This window comes from Rhinolophus sinicus, chromosome 8 (genome assembly GCF_057876585.1).
Source record: "Rhinolophus sinicus isolate RSI-liver-muscle chromosome 8, RSI-T2T, whole genome shotgun sequence".
Taxonomy (NCBI): domain Eukaryota; kingdom Metazoa; phylum Chordata; class Mammalia; order Chiroptera; family Rhinolophidae; genus Rhinolophus; species Rhinolophus sinicus.
This window is the reverse complement of record NC_142508.1, coordinates 14,887,899-14,906,016: the sequence shown is the minus strand read 5'-3', so window position 1 is coordinate 14,906,016 and position 18,118 is coordinate 14,887,899. Positions and strand designations below refer to the sequence as shown.

The 18,118-nt window shown below is 53.8% G+C and overlaps 1 protein-coding gene across 1 annotated transcript in view; it reads right to left on the bottom strand.

The window, feature by feature from the left end:
- The window catches only part of PLXNA4 (plexin A4), a 415,019-nt gene that overhangs the window by 10,679 nt on the left and 386,222 nt on the right, over positions 1-18,118 (bottom strand). The window contains exons 26-30 of the mRNA XM_019751040.3: positions 12,920-13,023; positions 12,204-12,303; positions 10,849-11,039; positions 9,562-9,731; positions 5,496-5,708 (exon numbers count right to left, since the gene is read on the bottom strand). Of these exons, the coding sequence (XP_019606599.3) occupies positions 5,496-5,708; positions 9,562-9,731; positions 10,849-11,039; positions 12,204-12,303; positions 12,920-13,023 (778 nt within the window). The remainder of the gene's footprint in view (positions 1-5,495; positions 5,709-9,561; positions 9,732-10,848; positions 11,040-12,203; positions 12,304-12,919; positions 13,024-18,118) is intronic.

Here is an 18,118-nt window from a genome sequence, read left to right as displayed (position 1 = left end):
TGAACTGATTGCATTTTGGCGGGAGGTCTCGGCCCATGACAAGCTGTCGAAAGAGGCGCACACAAGAGCTTAATGAAATGGCCTTTCTCAGAGGAGCCTGGGGCGCAGGGAGGCGTCCTGCAGGGCTCATGGGGGCTTCCATCCTGCTTTCAGTGCGAGCTCCGCTGTCACCGGGCCCCTCCCCATCTTCAGAGCTCTCACGTCCTTGGTTGGTTCCTTGTCTTGTTTCATTCTGGTTCCTTTGCTCTATCCCAGAAGAGCCCACTTTTCTAGACCTGCCGCCCACCCTAAAACCTCCCCAGGTTCCTTGGGGTTCCAAGTAATTTCATGATGTTCCAGGTACAGAAGTTTTAGCCAGAGACTTGATTCATTGCCACTCTTTCTGGAACGCAGTAAGCTCCAGGGTTCCATTTTACAGCAGACACCCAGCGGTTTCAGTGGTGGCTCCCACCTGGGCCACCCCCGAGGAGATTTGTGTCATTGTACCTCAAGGATTCTATGCCTACCAAGCAAAATCTGCTTGTCAGGTAAAGGGTTATATTCTTAGGTCATATTGGTGAACAAAGGATGCCTGTCGCTTCTCTTCCATGGCCAGCAGCCAGACACGGCTCTGCCCACATGCCTTCCTCTGGACAGTTACACTCTGTCACCCATGGACAGTCACAGCGACTGACCAGGATGAAAACCCAGGCCCCCTCCCCGATAGGACACGACTGTCCCAGAAGCAAAGACTCCTGCTGTTTCCATTACCTGCCCGTGAACCTTTCCCAGGTAGATGGATGGTTCTGTCAGGCTTTGGCCAACAGCACCAGGGCTCCCACGGCCGCCTTTCTCGTCCCTGAGCTACACGAGAGCAGGTTAGCGCCACTGTCTCCACTGGAAAGAGCAGATGCCTACACTCTGTCCCTTTGCAACGGCTTGCCTTGTAGCACACTAAAAGCCCAGTCATTCCTCCAAAGGGAATGTTTAGAAAGTGCGTCTGTGTGTGAGGAAGAGAGGGGTAGGGGTGGGTTGGGGTTCGAGAGGGGTGGGGAGAGGGCAGGGGTTCTAATCTTCTCATCTGTAGTACTGGGTGGCGGCCCTGCCTGGCGGCGCTTTGCGTATTGTAACAGAGAGGTCAGGTCTGCAGTGTGCGGCCCCATCTCTGTTGCCTGTGTATGGAGGGCACTGGATCGGACTAGTGCGTGTCTGTGGCCACTTACTAGCCCCCAGGTGGATCCACCACACATCTTCATCTTCAGTAAGTTCTAAATCACTGAGCTGAGTGGCCAGGGACAGCGTAATGCCCTGAGAAGTGTGGGGGCTTGGGGATTGGCTGACATTGTCCTGTTCTTGTCCCCGGCCCTGCCCAATGCTACGTGGACCCATCCTTCCTGGAGGGCTTTGCCGACCCGACCTTGACCTCTCCCTCTGCCACTACAGGGCTCCGCCCAGCCCTCCCACCTTGCCAGCACCCCTTGAACCTGATAATGACCTGGCGTCTCTCAGCTGTGTGCACAATTGCTGCCTTGTCAGCCCCTGCTGTGTGGGCCTTTGGGCTCCGCCACGGAGAAGCCTTATTGATTGTGAAGGATGCAATTACGCCCCATTAATGAACTGCAAACAAGTGTGCTCATCAGCTGGCTGTGCAGCGAGGAAGGGAAAGGTCAGCCTGCGCCCCTGGACTTGAACTTGCTCCTGTGGGATTTCTGCCTGCAGGGGAGTCCTTCTTCAGAAAAGACTGGTGCCCTGAAAGTCGCCAGGACTCCCCTCCAGCTGGCAGGCTGGCCGAGGCCCAGCCTGCTGAGGAGTCCAGGCCCCACCACTCCTGCATTTGCTCACACCAGGTGGGTGCCTGTACCCTGGGGTCCCAGCACCAGTCCCCGGGGAGCTGCCACAAAAGGAAGGGCCCCAAAGAGCTGGATTCTCCTCTGTTGACCAGTCTGCAGAGGTTTACATTTGTGGGCTTCTATGGGATGGGCCAGGTGTGTGAGGGTGGGTGTCCCATCTCTGCCTTTAGGGTGGCTTTTGTGATTAAGAAGGTGGTCTCTGATGCCCCAAACTCTTAGAGAATAACAAAGTGACATCATCCCTTCAAACACCTCAAGGGCGAAGGTCAGACGTGAAAGACAGTTGGAGGCTGCTCTGATGTCCCCAAATACTTGCCTTTCCAGGCCCTGCACAAACGTCTCTGCCTCTGTGACTCCTTCCCTGACCTCTCTCTGAGCACCCCACTATCACGGCTTATGGGGTTTGCCGACATGTCCTCCTTCCCCACGAGAGCCACAGGGAAGGGTCAAGTCTAACCTATCCCAAGTGCCCAACACACCCACGATAGATACCATAAATATTTGCCCCAGGGTTTAATGAACAAGTTAATGAAATGTCTATACTTCACCTCCCGTATTGCTCCCAGGCTGGACTGTCACGGCTTTCTATTTCAAATAGATGGTTTCCTTAGGAGGCATATTTAAATATTTAAAATTCTTAACCTTTTTCACGCGGTGACACCTGTGATCGATGGCATTCATCCGTGCGGCACACCTCTTGTCCTCTCCCGAGTGGGCCAGCTGTGACTCCACTGCAGTCACTCCTGTGTGGAAAGCCTGTGACTACAAGTCAGCGAGCTAATGGTGCCAGGGAAACAGCCTTGAAGCTCTTCCAATTTACAACGAGAGGAGAGCACCGCCCAACATGAAAATGGTACCGCTCTTGGTAATGAACTAGAAATCACGACTGATCGCGACACCCCAGTTGGCGGTGACGGACACTGTCGCACTGGTGAGTTCTGCTTGGGAAGGTGAGTGTCGCAGTTGATTGCTACTGGGGAACCAAGAGATGTTCCTCCCATGAGCAAAAGCCCTGCTACTTGAAGGGAGGCAGCTAAGACTGGGAGTCTGCAGTGGGGCCGCCCACCCCTCGCGCTGCAAGGTATTTGGAGGCAGGAAGGGGATGGAAGGGTGGGTGGGAGAACAGATGAGAGGTCACGTGAGAGGACGCGTAGGTGAAGAACTTTTAGAAGCTACAAACCAGCCTAGGTGTGATACAAAGATGTGGGCTGCTCAACCCATAGAGTGAAGAGGCCTCCTGAACCCATATGCTTTCCACCCCCTTTATAGAGGACCAGCTAGGGTTATCGCTGTTCTTAGTGGCTGTGACGGGACAGAAAGCCTCCCCACAGGTGTGCAGGGTGCACTTTACCACAGAGAGCTGCTAAGCCTGAGTCCTGTGGAGGCTATTGTGTGATCACAGCAGCTGGGCAGTGAATTCAGAGGTGGGCAAGCCCTGGCCACAGAGGAGGGCATTCTACCTCCATCCTTCTGAACCACAGGCTGCCAGGGCCCTGAGGTGGGAGGTCAGGCTTGCTGTGGATCCTGAGTTCTGCATTTCTGGCCTCAGTTTCCCCTTCACGGAACCAGACAAGCTCAGAGGCTAGTCTTCTGGGGTCAGAGCGGGACACCGATCCATTCATCACCGAGTAAGAAGCAGGCTGGGCTTGACCGCCACACCTGTGCATGCAGTTTCCCCATCCCTCCGTCTTTGTACCCTCATCCCAGAATGAGAGGAGAAGGGATTAGGGACCTCAAGCAAGAGAAAGATGCCTTTCCTGAGAGTGCCACTGGTTGCTAAGAAACTGGTGGGGTAAGAAATGAAAACCATCAAGCCACTCCTAAAAATAACCAAATGGACTGCGGTTACTCGTGACCTGTAGCAGCTGCCCCGCACAAATCTCATTCAGCACCAAGTCAAAGGGAGCCCATTAACCTGGGGCAGACACTATTCTGATCTCCGAGGAAATGGCCGTGGTCCGGGGAGAGTCCTCTATGCAGAGGTTTCATAAATGCCCCCAGCCTTTCACATCCCTTCTCCCTTCCGCCCTGCCTGAGGGTTATCACAGGGACCTTGCATCCCTCCATGCAGGGATAACCAAAAGCCCAGCTGCTCCCTCTTTCTCTCTGCCGAAGAACCGACGGACCACATAGGAGGGCCTGCTCCTGGCAGTTCTACTGTCCAAAGAATGAGCCGCCCTTTATGTAGAGGGAGGTAAGAGCCCCTCTTGGTGACTCAGACACAGTCAGGTGCAAGGACCAAAGAGTTAGCTCTCTCTCTCTGACAGCCAAGGCTGCGTGCCCATCACAGGTATTAGTAGGAATGGACGGGGAGGTTATCAAAGAACAGAGTGGAGGCGGAAAAGAAAAGTCAACGCTTTTTGTAGGGCTGTGTTACCAAGGTGGCCAGGACCACACCCCTTCTTAGCTATTCCCTCTGCACAAGAGAAGGCAATTTTCAAGAATAAAGATGGAGACTGTCTCTCTGCCATGAATGAAACGATACTATCCATTTTGTCTTCAGGAACAATTTCTGGTCTCTTATTCTTCAAAAAGTCACCAAATCTGAGCTTCCACCCAGGCTTCCTATCTTTAAGTTACTTGGAATACAAGAGAAAGGCCCACTAAAAGTAGGACGGCCATGTAGAGTTGTGCAGGTTGTTCACTGTGCAAGTGCTGCTGAGAGGGTCAGCTGGGGCTGACAACTAGCCCCTCACTCAACAAACCATGCATCCTGGCATGGGACCACATTCTCAGGTAGAAAGGGGCACCTTCCCTCATTCCCAGAGACTCCATATGGGTTAGCAGAGGCCCTACAAGTATCATAAATAAAGTAGAAAAGAGATTTGGGAGTCAGCTGACTTTGGGGATCTACTTTCATTTTGGCCAGTTAAGTCATCTTGGGCTGATGACTTAGCCATTCTCCGTGTATATTTCTTCCCCTTCATGGGCACAACATGAGGTTAGAAATCCTGTCCTCTAATATTCCAGGGCTCCCGTCATGAATAAATAAATAAAGCATCGTCTGGTGGCTTAGCTCAGGTGCTTGGCATATGGAACGGTTGTGGCCCAGATAAACCACACATGTTCTTTACCAGAAGTCAGTTTTGCACCAAGACAACCCAGCGCCGCAGCTTCCAGGCGGCTCTCTAGTCGCAGGTGCATGAGACTGTGATTAGACCAGGGCATTGTGGGTGAGAACTCACTGCAAGGCCCAGGGCATCAAGAGCTCACCGTGTGAGAGTCAAGGGACCAGGACAGTAAGAAGCTGTTCAAAGTGACAGTGACATTCCCACAGAAGGCTGGGCGGACTGCCAGATGGATGGGGTAGATGGGGAAAGGCCTCCAGCCTTTCTGTGGCAAGACCACTTATTCGGTCTTTCGAAATTTTTTGTTGGTGGGATTAGAGCAGGGGACTGTATTTCCTTCCCAAGCCTAGAAAGAATTTCAGCCACCAACATCTCGGCCTCCCATGTAGGGACGCAGAGCCCAGGGGCAACTTCTAGCCAAGTTTCCCAATTCTTGTTTCAGTGGACAATACACGGTTCCAGGGGGTGTGGGTATTGGATCAGTCATCGTAAGCCCCAGCCCATCTTGGGCGGTTGGGGGGTCGGGGGGACACCCCTAGTCAAAGAAAGTTGCCCGCGGGTGCAGGGGCCTGTCTGGGCGCCCTGGCCCGGCACTCACCTCTCCACCCAGTTCTTGTAGCTGGGAATATCCTTGGCATAGAGCAGCTTATTGGACGGGGAGTCCTTGCCCAGCCGGTGCTCCGACGTGGAGCAGGAGTCCATGAAGGTCTGGGCCACCACGGAGAGGCAGGCGTCCGTGATGCTGTTCTTGTGGATGTCGAACACAAACTGCGGGTTCTTGATCATGTTGACCCAAAACCGCAGCGGCAGGCTGTGCGGAGGGGAGAGGCAGAGGGTCAGGGAGACGGCGCGGGGCCTGCAGCTTGGCCCAGACAGTTCTCAGGGGAAAGAGAAATGACTGGGGACCAACTAAGGGCCTCCTCTACGCCACCTATGTACCTTCCAGGAAACTAAAGAGCAGCAAGGCTGAAGAGTCCGTCCAGAGATCCAGTGCGTTATGGGCACTGCGGCTCCCCGGCTCCCCCATAGCACAGGCTTTGGGGTCAGAGGCAGCCACCATGGGTGCCGTAAAGTGGACTTTCCGACTGTCTACTCCACTGTCTGCCCCCTGTGCCAGAGACAAGGCACATCCAGTTGACAAAACCTTAAAGAAGGGCCTGGAATGTGGGCTTTGTATCTTACTCTGAGCCCTCCACTGTAGAACTTGGGAGAAGCCCACCCTTCCTCCCTGCCTGGTAACATCCGCTTGGTCCTAATGGTGAAGGCAGTGGGGCTAGCTGATGACCCACCCCCAAGCTGGCATGCTGAAAACCCACCTTCATGGCCTCTCGCCTGCCCCACTGTGTTCCCTCCTTCCCCTCCCTCTTTCTTCCAGTTAGCACCTGTGGCACACCAGGCCCTGTGTTAGCCACCAGGGCTACCGTGTGACTGAGACACAGCCCCCGCATTCTGGGGGGCTTGTGGGGAAGCCAGACATGCAATAAAGGACGTGCTCTGCAAACTATCCGTGCCAGCATGGAAGGACCCAATGTGGGCCACAGGGAGGGGGCATCACGTCCACCCACGCGGAAGTGCCCAGAGAGTCTTCCCAGAGGGGCGGCACTTGATGGTCTGAGTTTGAAAGACGCATAGGTGTCCCTGAGCTGGATGGGACCTGGATGGAGCGAGGAGAAAGGTGCTACTGGGAGGGGACTCAGCTAAACAAAGACAAAGAGAAGAATGTCCCCGGTGGGTGGTCGTGTGCGTATAAGTCACGCTGTTGCTACGAAGGGTACTAGGGCGTCGGGAGGAACCTGCCCACCTGCCCTCTGGGCTGTCCTCTCTGGCTGTCCGGTTCTGTGGCTTCCATCCAGCCTGCTGAGACGCAGGTGAGGACGCAGTGGGGCATCAAGCGAGGAACCGCTATTTCCCTCCCTCGGCCCCCCCCTCCTCGCTTCCTGCCACTTCCCCTGACGTGTTATTGTTATTTGGGTTGCTGTTCTCACTGTTGGTAATAGCCCTAATATTTGTGTGTGTTTGGCTTGCCTCTTAGAGCTTAAACTCTTTGAATTACATTATTTCAAACAGTGAGAACAATGTTTCTGTATGTGTTGCATCTCCCAGCAGTCAGTACGTACATACAATAATGCTATAAATACAGTCGGACCTCATATTCGAGACTGCCAATCAATCAACAAGTACATATTAAGTTCCTACAAAGTGTGCAGCGCAAGCCCTGGCAGCCAGCACTGAGTTCTGACAATGGTAAGTGGCACTTGTGTCATCCTGGGAAATCCAGATGGGAAATCCAGGGATGGCACAGAGAATCATGACACGGGTGAGTTGGGGTCACAGCAGCTGCCCTGGGGAGACCATGACAGCTGGGCTCAGAGCTCCGGATGAAGGACTCCCAGCTGCCCAGCGAATACAGTCTCCTGTCCACATCTTCCTGTTTCCAGAAGTCCTACCCACAGGAAGGACGCTAGGAGGCCATGTGAGCTGTATGGCTGTTTCTCCCCTACACCCCCTCTCCTTAAGCCAGTTGTGCTGACAGGCAAATCAAACAGGGAAGCCAGGGTACCACACGGAGTCTCCTGCCTAATGAAATATTAGCATATTATTAACATTAGTGCTGGCACTAATCTCTGGTTGATTGCAGTCACTCAGGCTAAATGAGCAGGAGGTCTACTTACAAGAGAGAAAGCAGCAGAATGTGGAGGAAGCCAGCAGGTTCCAACTTTGGCCAGGAACAAAGAAACAATCTCTTTTCAATCAGGGACAGTGAACTCTTAAGTCAATATGCAAATGTCATCATTCCCGGACTAACTGCTTCTTGCCCAGGTAGCAATGACAAAGGTCAGGAGAGTGCTGAGCTGGGTACCACTGTCTCCTGACCAGCTTGCCTTCCTGGGGACTGGAGTTCTTTGGGAACTGAGGTTCTGAGGCTCTGGAAGAGCTGGCACATGGGAGCTTCTGCCCTCAGCCCCCGGACACTATGGCAGCCCTGGAGGTGGCCGTCCCCCAGCAGGAGGTCTGGGCTGAAAGCACATGGCTTAGAAACTATTCCAGGTGACCTGCCGTGAATGTGCTACAAAGACACACAGGGATGTTTTGAAAATGCCAGCTCTCCCCAGCAGGGACCGTCAGAGAAGTTCTGGGCAGAGCATGTCTCATATTCTGAAGACTGCTGCCATTCAAACGGGGTGGTAAGTAGGAATACTCATTGGCAGAGAGCAGCAAATTCACTAGGCTGGGAATGTGCCCCTTGCAACAGTGCTGCCTAAGACTGCTCAACACAACCTCACCCAGAGGCAGGCACTGGGAGACAGCAGACCTGGCAGGCCGCTCAGACGAGGGGACAGTCTTTACCCCAGTGGCTGCCCTGCATGAGCAATCTGGATTCCAAGAATCTTATTTCAGAAAGGCTGGGAGATGCGTGAGAGAAGATATTCACTCCCCAAGAACTAAGATGGGGATACACCCCGCTCTTCAATTCTGTGGTCTAAAGCTCTGTTTCTGCCTGATTTCTTTTCATTTTCAGTAGAGACAGCACTGTTTTTCAGGTGAAGGAGATGGGAAGCCAGAGCACATTACACTAAATAAAGTCTTACTACCATAGGCTGACGTCTGCCTTTATGTGTCTTGGTTTGGGGTTCCGGGCTGGCTGTCAGCGTGCCTGGCTTTGCCCTCATGCCCACCCGTCCTCACAGTTGGCAGCTGCTGGGCAACAGGTTCGTGCCGCCTTGGAAGAATGTTTTGGGGAAGGACAACCTGGGACAGGAACTGCCTAAAAGCTATAGGCAGGCAATTCTGGAACTGATGGGACAATTCCAGCCAGCTGTGCCTGAGGTAGAAGTCTCAAGTAGAGACCATCTCAGCCAGGCACCTGCATGAATATTTATCGAGTCCCAGCTTTGTGCGAGGTTCTATACCAAGTGCTGAATACTGATGTCTGACCTTGCAGCCTCAACCTGAAACACAAATTACTCACAAACCGAGGGAAAGGATGATGTCAGTTAAAGGAGAGAGGGACCATGGTGGAGACACCTCGTGTGCCCATTAGGACTTAGCGAGTCCTGTTGTCTCAGAGACAGACAAAGTGGTTATGGGAAGGTCTCTTCCCCAAAGGGAGTTTGGAAAGGCGTTAATGGGAAGGGAGACCATTGCTTCTTGAATAGAACAGAAATAGCCCGTCCCCCTAGATGACTGCATACAGGTTGTGCTTCAAAACGCTGCTGAGCAGTCCCTATTCGATGCCACCCTTCTATAATCTAGTTGCAAAATGCCTCGCATCCAAACAGCTGCCTTCCTGTCTTCCACCTGCGTCTCTCAGCCCACTGAGGGCAGGGGCCGTGCCTGACAGTCTCTGTACCCTCTGCGTGTGGCATAATATCGTGCACACGGGAGATCCCTGGAGGTGAGGGACCCGGCCGCGACATTTGGCAGGTCTATACTGTTTTGCACATTACTTGGTTAAATAAATGTTTGTTAACTGATTGATGGCTTGGAGAGAAGGATGGTTTGACTAGTCAGAAGTGAGAGAGGAAGTGAGCACAAAAATAGGAGGACAGGGCGGGGAGGCCCAGGGAGAGCGCCTGCGATGGAAGGTGGCCCACAGCCCTTCTCACCCTGGACGCGGCTGCCCTCCCCTGACGTGGGGCGTCCTCTGCTCGCCCTTCACTCACCAGTTGCTCTTCCAGGTATGGCGGACATGTGGGTCGTGGATACCATGCTTATCAGCCTGCTCATCCAGGAAGTCAAACATGTACTTGATGGCCAGGGGCAGGGCAGAGCCGCGGTGTGCCGTGCTGAAGATGGTCTCAAACAGGTCGTCCACGAACTTCTGCAGCGTGCCCTGGGGAGGGGGCGGCACAGGGTCACACACCGCTCTGCACAGGGGCGCCGCGGGTGGGTTTCGGGTCTTCCTCGAAGCCCGGGGGAGGGGAGGACAGCATACATCCCGGCCATCTTGGGTGAAACGGGGTACGTGCATGCATTAAATCTCCCCACCCCTGGCATCTGCCGCTAACAGCTTTATGTTTCCTCTGCGCGTGGGAAACACAGACCGCTGATGAGTGGGCCTGAGTGAGCCTTCCTCTGCCAACAACACGGTTTGGTTTAACACCCTTTGGCGGTGGTATTTTAGCACTTTCCACAAACGCTAATGAACGGCTCCCTGGGTCAGAGCAGACAAACAGAATCTCCTGGTTTTGTCTGGGCAGTCTTCACTCGGGCTAATGAACAGTCAGTCACCCACTCGGCTCCCAGGAGTGAAAGCCTAACTGGAGACACACAATGTCCTGAGAACTGGGATTAGAAACGGTGCCTAGAAAGTCACTGATGGAGCCCCCGTTTCCATCCTCGAAACTGCCTAGGACACCGCAGAGAGGGAGTCATTCTTTCACCAGGATGGTAGAAGACCGTGAATGGAAGCGGCTAGTGTCTCTATACCATGTTTCCCGAAAATAAGACCGGGTCTTATATTAATTTTTGCTCCAAAAGACGCATTAGGGCGTATGTTCAGGGCATGTCTTATTTTTTCACATGCAACAACCTACATTTATTCCAACACAGTCATGTCATCTTCTGGAACATCGTCGTAACATACTAAATGCGTCCGTCTGGCTGACGATCTTAACGGGGGCTTATTTTTGGGGTAGGTCTTATTTTCGGGGAAACACGGTATTTGAGAAAAGGCACAGAGGAGGGATGGAAACAAAACTTCAGGCTGCATGCCAACAGCGATGTACGGGTGGGGTTTGCCGGAGCACTGGGGTCAGAAGGATTCCGAGGTTGTGCGCTGGGGAAGAGCACCAGGCTGATGAGCTGTGCCTGTCCTGAGTGGATCACAGAGGGGCACGAGCACAGATGATAGGACTCTGCTGGCTCGGGCATCTCTGTGAGGGCGAAGTCCCTCCCCACACCGCACAGGTGGCCCCCCAACCCCCCAACTCCCGCCTGAAGTCCGATACCTTAGTGGCCAGTAATCGTGTCAGATAGATTTCAGACACCATCTTGCTCCCCCGGTCACCCTCCTTCTGGTCTCCGTGTTCATGATTCTTCACCAGGTGCCACATCTTGACTCCACTCTCCAGGTCGGGGGTGATCATGGGCGTGCGTGAGCGGAGGCTGTCGGGACTCCCCGTGTATCGGATCATGTTTTCTGCCGATGCAACGGGCCCACACGCGTGAGGCCACTCAGCCTGCCAGCTGCTTACTCACAACACCCCCCCACTCGTTCAGGCCCCTGCTGTCTGATCCATCCTGCAATTTTCTGCCGCTGTCGCCTTGCCTTGGTGAAGGCTCAATTCCCCGAAACTGGGGTGCCTTTCCAGCCACCTCCGGGAAACTCTGGGACTACCTTTACCCACTCGGATTCCCCTCCCTCCTCTCCTTGCATCTCGCCAGCGCTTAATTATTCAATATGTAAAAATATAAGCTTGTCCTTTTTTACATGTGTCCTTGTAAGAGTTTTCCAGTCATGTCTTGGATGTGTTCTGTGTAGCCAATTAAGTGTGAGCGTGAGAGCAGGTAGCGTGTCTCCCCAAACGACTGAACCAGCTGAGTAATTACCTTGTCACCTGCTCATCTTTACCCCCCCCCCCCCCCCGCCCCTCTGGCCTGGGCCCATTCTTTCCCCTTATTTGCTGAAATGTGAGGTCTGGTGAAATGAGTATTGAGCACAAAAGAAAATGGTCCTACTGGGTGTGGGCACCATTCTTTGTTTCCTTCTATTTATTTTCCAGAACGATCCCGGGACTTTGATAGTTTTTTCAGTCCCCGTTTTGCTGGTAAGAAAACCAGGTCTCGTAGCCGTCAGGCAGCTGGCCCCCAGGGACCCAGATGGTGTGAGAACAGGGTGGTACCCCGGCTTCCAGCCCACATCCAGCACCCTTCCCCACACCATGGAACTGGAGTCCGCACCTTCCCTCAAATGCTGCATAACCATGTGACCTTTACACATCGTGCAGCCTCTGTGTGACTGAGGTATAATTTGCTAATCTGCATAATAGGGGGAAATAATAATTACTTAATTCACTGGATTGTTATGAACATGACGCCGATGATGAGTATCACAAAGTGAAAGCATCTTCGAGCCTGTAAGATGCTCACGGAGGTAGCTGTCCGTCCTGTTCCAGGGGATGAAGGTTCTGCCCTTGCCTGAGGCCCCACCTGCAACCAGGAGGCTCTCCCCTCCGATGGTCAGCCTGCCTGACTCACCCCCCACTCCCCACCCCAGGGGTCCCAGGCCTTGCAGGGGTACTACCATCACGACAACAGCTGCTCAGGGCACCCTCTCCTCCCCAGGACGACTCGATGAACTCACCATATTTACTTGCCGAGGTCCTGGAGACAGTGGAGTTGTTCACGGTGTTGTAGGCTGTTACCTGCTTGGACACTAAAGCCACCACAGAACCATCTGGCACCTACAAGGAAAAGGCTCCTAAGGGCCTGGGCACAGAAACTCTGCCACCCCAGGAAATAAGGACAAGCCCCAATGAATTTGGCCCTCCGGGGCTGTCAGCGCCTCCCAGGAGAACGAGGGGCCTTGGGAGGCTGTCCGCTTCCCTTTGAATGAAACAAGACACATCTGGATACTGAATAGTATTGTGTGTTGTGGCTTGCTCTTAAAGAGACTCTGGCAAGAGCATCTCACAAGCACCCTCTGTCCCGATGCTTTTCCAGGGAGTCCCCACCTTAAGCTCTAGGGCTCTTCCAAGGAAGGGCCCAGATACCTGTGACACATGGGTTTGCAGATGGATCCCACATGGGGAAATAGGAGATTGCTTCTCTTGGGGACTCTGCCCCCACCCTGCAGGAAGCATGGCCATCAGCATCCTATCTCCAAGGACGTCAAAGGTTCCTGGCTAGCGGACAGCAATTTTCCCTGAGTCGCTAAGGGCACGTGAGGTGCAGCTGAAGAAGCAGAATTAGGAATCGGTGTGTAGCCTCAGTGGGGGGACCCTGTTATTCACGCCCTGAGACTTCCGGGGACCTGCCTGTCCAGTTAGCGGGCCCCTCCTGCACCCACAGTCGCCTCACCTGGTAATGGGCCAGGGTGTTGAGTCTCTTCCAGTCATTCTCAATCTTGGTGGTGATGTCTTCGTCCTGCAGGACCATCCTCGCCCCGCTTCCTTGGCGCCACTCTGTGGGGAGGGCAGAGGCCGTTCAGAGAGCCCGTCGGGCCCCTCCTGGCGGGATCCTGAAGACCCCTGTGTGGGTACCTACACCGTGCCCCCTCAAGGGGTGCCCATGGACACACAGGTGCGAGCAGACACGCCCTGAAGAGGGGGTGCAGAAGCTCTCAGTGCAGGGGGGCCCCGAGCCCCAGTTCTGGTTCTCATGCCCACAGACTGTGTGACAGAAATGGGGATAACGTCACCTGTCCTCCCCTGCCCACCTGCTCTCTGCAAGTGGCCGCAGCTGCAAGTAGATGTTTAGTAAAACCTGGCTGAATGCCTGAGGCAGGTGGAAGCACGTAAGGGAGCACTAAGCAAAGGCACGGTGGCACCTAATGCCACACACTTGTTTGCTTGATTGTAAGATCCCGGAGCGGACGAGACTGAGGTTACAGGTTCCGTCACTGGGCACCCTGCTCCTGTCCCAGGGCTGTGTCCTGTACCCGAAAGCCAGCAGGGGAGTCACCCTTGGCAGGGAAACTGGGTGAATGTGTGTGGAGGGAGCAGCAAGACCAATTCTCATGCCGGGAACAGCCCCACAAAGCGGATGTAGGTAACAGCATCTCGGGGGGTTTTCCCAACACCTAATTCGTTGATGTTGAAGGTATACACTTACATCCCTACCTTCTCCTCTTGGGCCCTGACACCTACAACACACTGACTCGCTGATGGATCCCACATGGGCAAATAGGAGACTGTTTCTCATCAACCAAATCCCCATTGGCACACGTGGCACAAACCACATGGAGAAGTGCACGTTCCAGCCTTGAAAAGTACACGCACGGCAACCCGGCTACACGACAGATACACCACCAGCTCTTGCACATGGGCACGCACCCACCCATGCATGCACACACCGAAGGAAAACAGGCTTTTACATTCAAATGCAACACGTGTTCCAGCCAGGAAGCCAGGAATCTGCTTTCCAGGCAGCCACAACTGCCCCCCGTGCCTCCCAGATGCTGACACTTGGGAAATGTGCAGAGCGCTGGTTTTTGCAGTGCTGCTAGGGGCTGGAATGAGTTATCTGCAGTCCTTGCCTGACCTTACCATGGATTTTCCCTATGGCCACAGAGACACATTTCAGATTCTCACCCTCCGTTCCCCTCTGGTCAAGCCTGAGCTGTGGGTCCACAACCAGCCGCATTTGTGACACAGAGAGCACCAATTAACCTTGTGCACTTGGCATGGCCAGTGCTACAGATGAGAAACAGGCCCAGGGAAGGAACTGCCTGCCCTCAGAAGGAGCAGAGATGCTCCTACTGTGTTTCCCCGAAAATAAGACCTAGCCGGACCATCAGCTCTAATGCGTCTTTTGGAGCAAAAATTAATGTAAGACCCGGTCTTATTTTACTATAAGACACAGTCTTTTCTAACATAAGACTGGGTCTCATATTAATTTTTGCTCCAAAAGACGCATTAGAGCTGCTTGCCTGGCTAGGTCTTATTTTCGGGGAAACTCAGTAACATCCAAGCCCCTGCTTCCATTTCCCAGGCTCGTCTGCTGCCTCGTGTAGAGCTTGCTGCAGAGGTCCGGCCATCCCAGAAAGGAAAATGTAAGGAAGCCACGCGTGGTCACTGGAGCAGAGAAGCCTCAATAGGCCTCCGGGGCCCTCCCATCCCTGAGTGCTGTTGATGACACAGCTGGAGCTGAACATGGCGGTTAGGGCCTCGGGGCAGGTAGTGAAGTGAGCAAAAGGGGAAATGCCTCTAGAAGCGCCTGGTCCCTAGTGTTTTGTCTGTTGTTTGTTGTGGGCTTTACATTTTTATGCAGATGGATGGTGCACATATTTTTATGTTGCTCTATGGTGCATGTATTTTTTACGTAGATGTACGATGCACGCAGTTTTGAGGTGCTGGGACAAAAGAAAAGGCATACCTCCCAGCTGGCTGGGCAGCGGACAGGCAGTTCATTCAGACGCTGGTGAAGACAAGCCTGGGCTGAGGAATACGGCAGTGGCGTGCGTTATCTTAGTCACACAGTGGGCCCTAAGAGGCAGACTCGTGGGTCTCCCCTGCTTCCTGGTGAATGGTGTTAGGGCCGTTAAGTCAAAGCCTGCATGGGGTTGGGAGGACATCAGTACAGAGACAGCCCTGGGGTGCAGAAGGCAGGCAGTGTTCTGCATTCCCCCCATGGGGGTGGGTGGGAGGAGAAGCAGGGGAGGAACTCTGGACAGAAGACCAGTGGCTGGGCCCAAAGGAGAAGGTCGTCTCCATCACTAACGTGGCTACTGGGCTTGCCCAGACTAGATAGGGAAGATAGCAGCTGAGGACCAGCTTTCTGGTTTAGTGGCTGCACCGGCATCCCTTGCCGATGGGCTTGTAGCACATCTCCGTCGGACCTGAACATGCCACACAGCCCGATGGGATGGACTCAGCAATGACAGCTGGTGACTTTTTCTGGAGTCTGATGCAGGACTTCCCTGTTGCATAACCCCGAGTTGTGCAGTGCACAGCCTGTGTGGCTGTACTCAGCAGATTGATTCTAGGTCATGTCCAGTAATTATGTAAGCAAACGAAAGTCAGTCTGCCTCTATGCCCCCACCTGAAAAAAGTAGGGCAGAGTATGGCCATGCTTCCCCCCCAGGCAGTCACGGAATGATGGCTTGTCCTTGGAATCTAAAATCGATGCTGCTAGATGCCTACCAGCAGGGCTAGCCCAGCACCTGGAACGTAATAAGTACTGGATGTGTATTTATTAAAGGAATAATGAGTAAGTGGATGAATGAATGAATGAATGAATGAATGAATGAAGGGGAAGAGTGAGTAAGCGGGTGTGTGATCGCAGCCCATTTTCCAAGCAGTAAAAGAGGACATTTGACCTGTGTGGCGCTGTTCCACAGTAGGCAGTGAACTACAGTGAGAAGTGAACTGTGGGCTACTCTGTTAGCAACCGGCCACAAAGGATGATGTGATCAAAAACACACCTAGGTACGTCCATTGCCAGAGATGAAAGCTCTTTTAAATTATTGTCACTCCTTCTAATTTTACAACCAGAAAAATTAAAGAAATGGCTTGGGAAGACAGACCCAGAGGTCATCATCTGCAGCCATGGCTCCGTCTGCTACCCACTTGGATTCTCTTCCACGGGCACTACCTGGGCTCCTCTTCTGGGTGGGGCATGGGACCAGGTCATCCAGATACAAAGATAGATAACAGGAGCCACCATGCCTCCGGAGTTCTCGCCAAGGAAGGCAGGTGTGGACACAGCTCAGGGCGATGCAGCACGGCACCCGCCACATCTATGATCAACCAGGTGTCAGTGGAGTGATGGCTGGACTGGAACCCAGAGCTGCGGCTATACCGGGAGGCTGGCATGTAGTTGCCGCCACTTAGCTCCGTACCTGGAGCTCTAGAAATCCCAGTGTGTCACTTGTGGCCCAGTTTCGCTTGGGCCACAGCACTTTCCACAAAAGCAAGCTGTGCTGATGGGGTGGACACGGGAGTTCCCCACGGGCTGCAGTTTTCGGGCAGCGATGACATGCAATGGGCAGCAGGAGGGTCAAGTGCAGGCAGGAAGTGTGTCCTCCACGGTGCCAATGCCTGGTCACAGGTTCCGGGACGGCAAGCAGCGGCAGCCTGGTGTCCTGCTCCCAGCGTCCTTCCAGCCCAGCCAGCCTCGGAGGCGTACGAGTGGGCAGCAGGGAGGCAGCCGCTGTGGTCTTTCGGGCAATTACCGCCAAAGTTAGGAATGTTCCCCTCAGTACCAACATGGGGACAGTAAGCTGGGATCAAGGAGGAGACTACGTAGCCTTGCTTTGAGCTCTCTCAAGCCTGCATTTTTCCCCTTTCTACAGAAAAATGGCTCGGTGCTTTTTTTCCTGACACATCAGAAATGTAAAAACGTCCACTTCTCTATCCCATCCCCACACTGGTCCTGACGGATGAGCAGAGAGGCATGGGAGCTCCACCCCCGGGGCCTACAGGCCCAGCCAGCTGACCGGGGAGCGGAGGCGCGAGTGTGGATATAACAGGAAGGCAGGCAATCCCCTGGCACCGAAAAATTTCAGTGGACTCACGTGGAAATTCGTCCCTAACACACATTCTTCTGTGCCTGGGGTCCTTAGTTTTCCCTGTTGGCCTGGCTGGAACACACTTCATGTCCATGTTTCCCCGCCTTTCCCAGCCAGCCATGGCTACTATTTCCCCAGACGCATCATGGAATGTCTCCGGAAAATCAAACTGGTGTCGTGGCCCTCGGCTTTCTGGAGTGCCCTGCACTGCTTCATGACCTTGTCCTGACAGAGCTATGAGCCGTGGAGCTCTACCAGTCAAGTCGGAACCAGGCAAAGCCAAGGCAAAGGGGAAAGCAGCTGGCTTCTCCCTGCCCGGGAGCAGGACATCCCCCAGCGGCATGGCTGGGTGCTCCCCCTACACAGCCGGAAAGGCCCCAAGAGCCTTCAGGTGAAGGTCAGCAGCCCTCAGCAGTGAGCGGCTGGCTAGGTCAGCCTCAGGAGGCCCCAGTAAGGGCAGATCTAATGTTGTGCTCTGTGTACTGTTGCATACTCACACTGGCTCAGTTTTAAGAACAGTCACGAAAATCAGGAGAACCCAGGTCTCCTAATCCTCAATTCTCTTCCCAAGCCTGCTCTTTACCCGAGAGACTCCTTCAGACTCATCTATAGAAACAATACTAAAAATATCTTTCTATTGTGTCCACACCTTGCCATGCGCGAGGTGACCCTGTTAGAACAGCCCAGGGAAAATGTGACAGCTTGGCCAATGGCCAGCAGCCTTGCAGGTGAATGCCCAGCCTCCCAGACACCCTTCCTGCCTTGGGCACCATGAGGGACTGGACAATACCTCAAGGCACCAAATGATGTGACAGCCCCAAGGAATCCTGAGACACACAGACTCCCGCCACCGCCTGCTCTGGACCAGGACGTCTGCTGCCCCATCTGGTGAGAGGCATCTCCTGTAGCCGCCATGTTTCATGGTCGGATCCAGAAATCCTTGGAGCTGCATTCTTACTCACTCATTCTAACAGCATTTCCTGAGCGCCCATGGTGTGCCAGGCTCTGTGCCAGCGGGACCCTCTACAGGGTTAGATAAGGAAACTTAA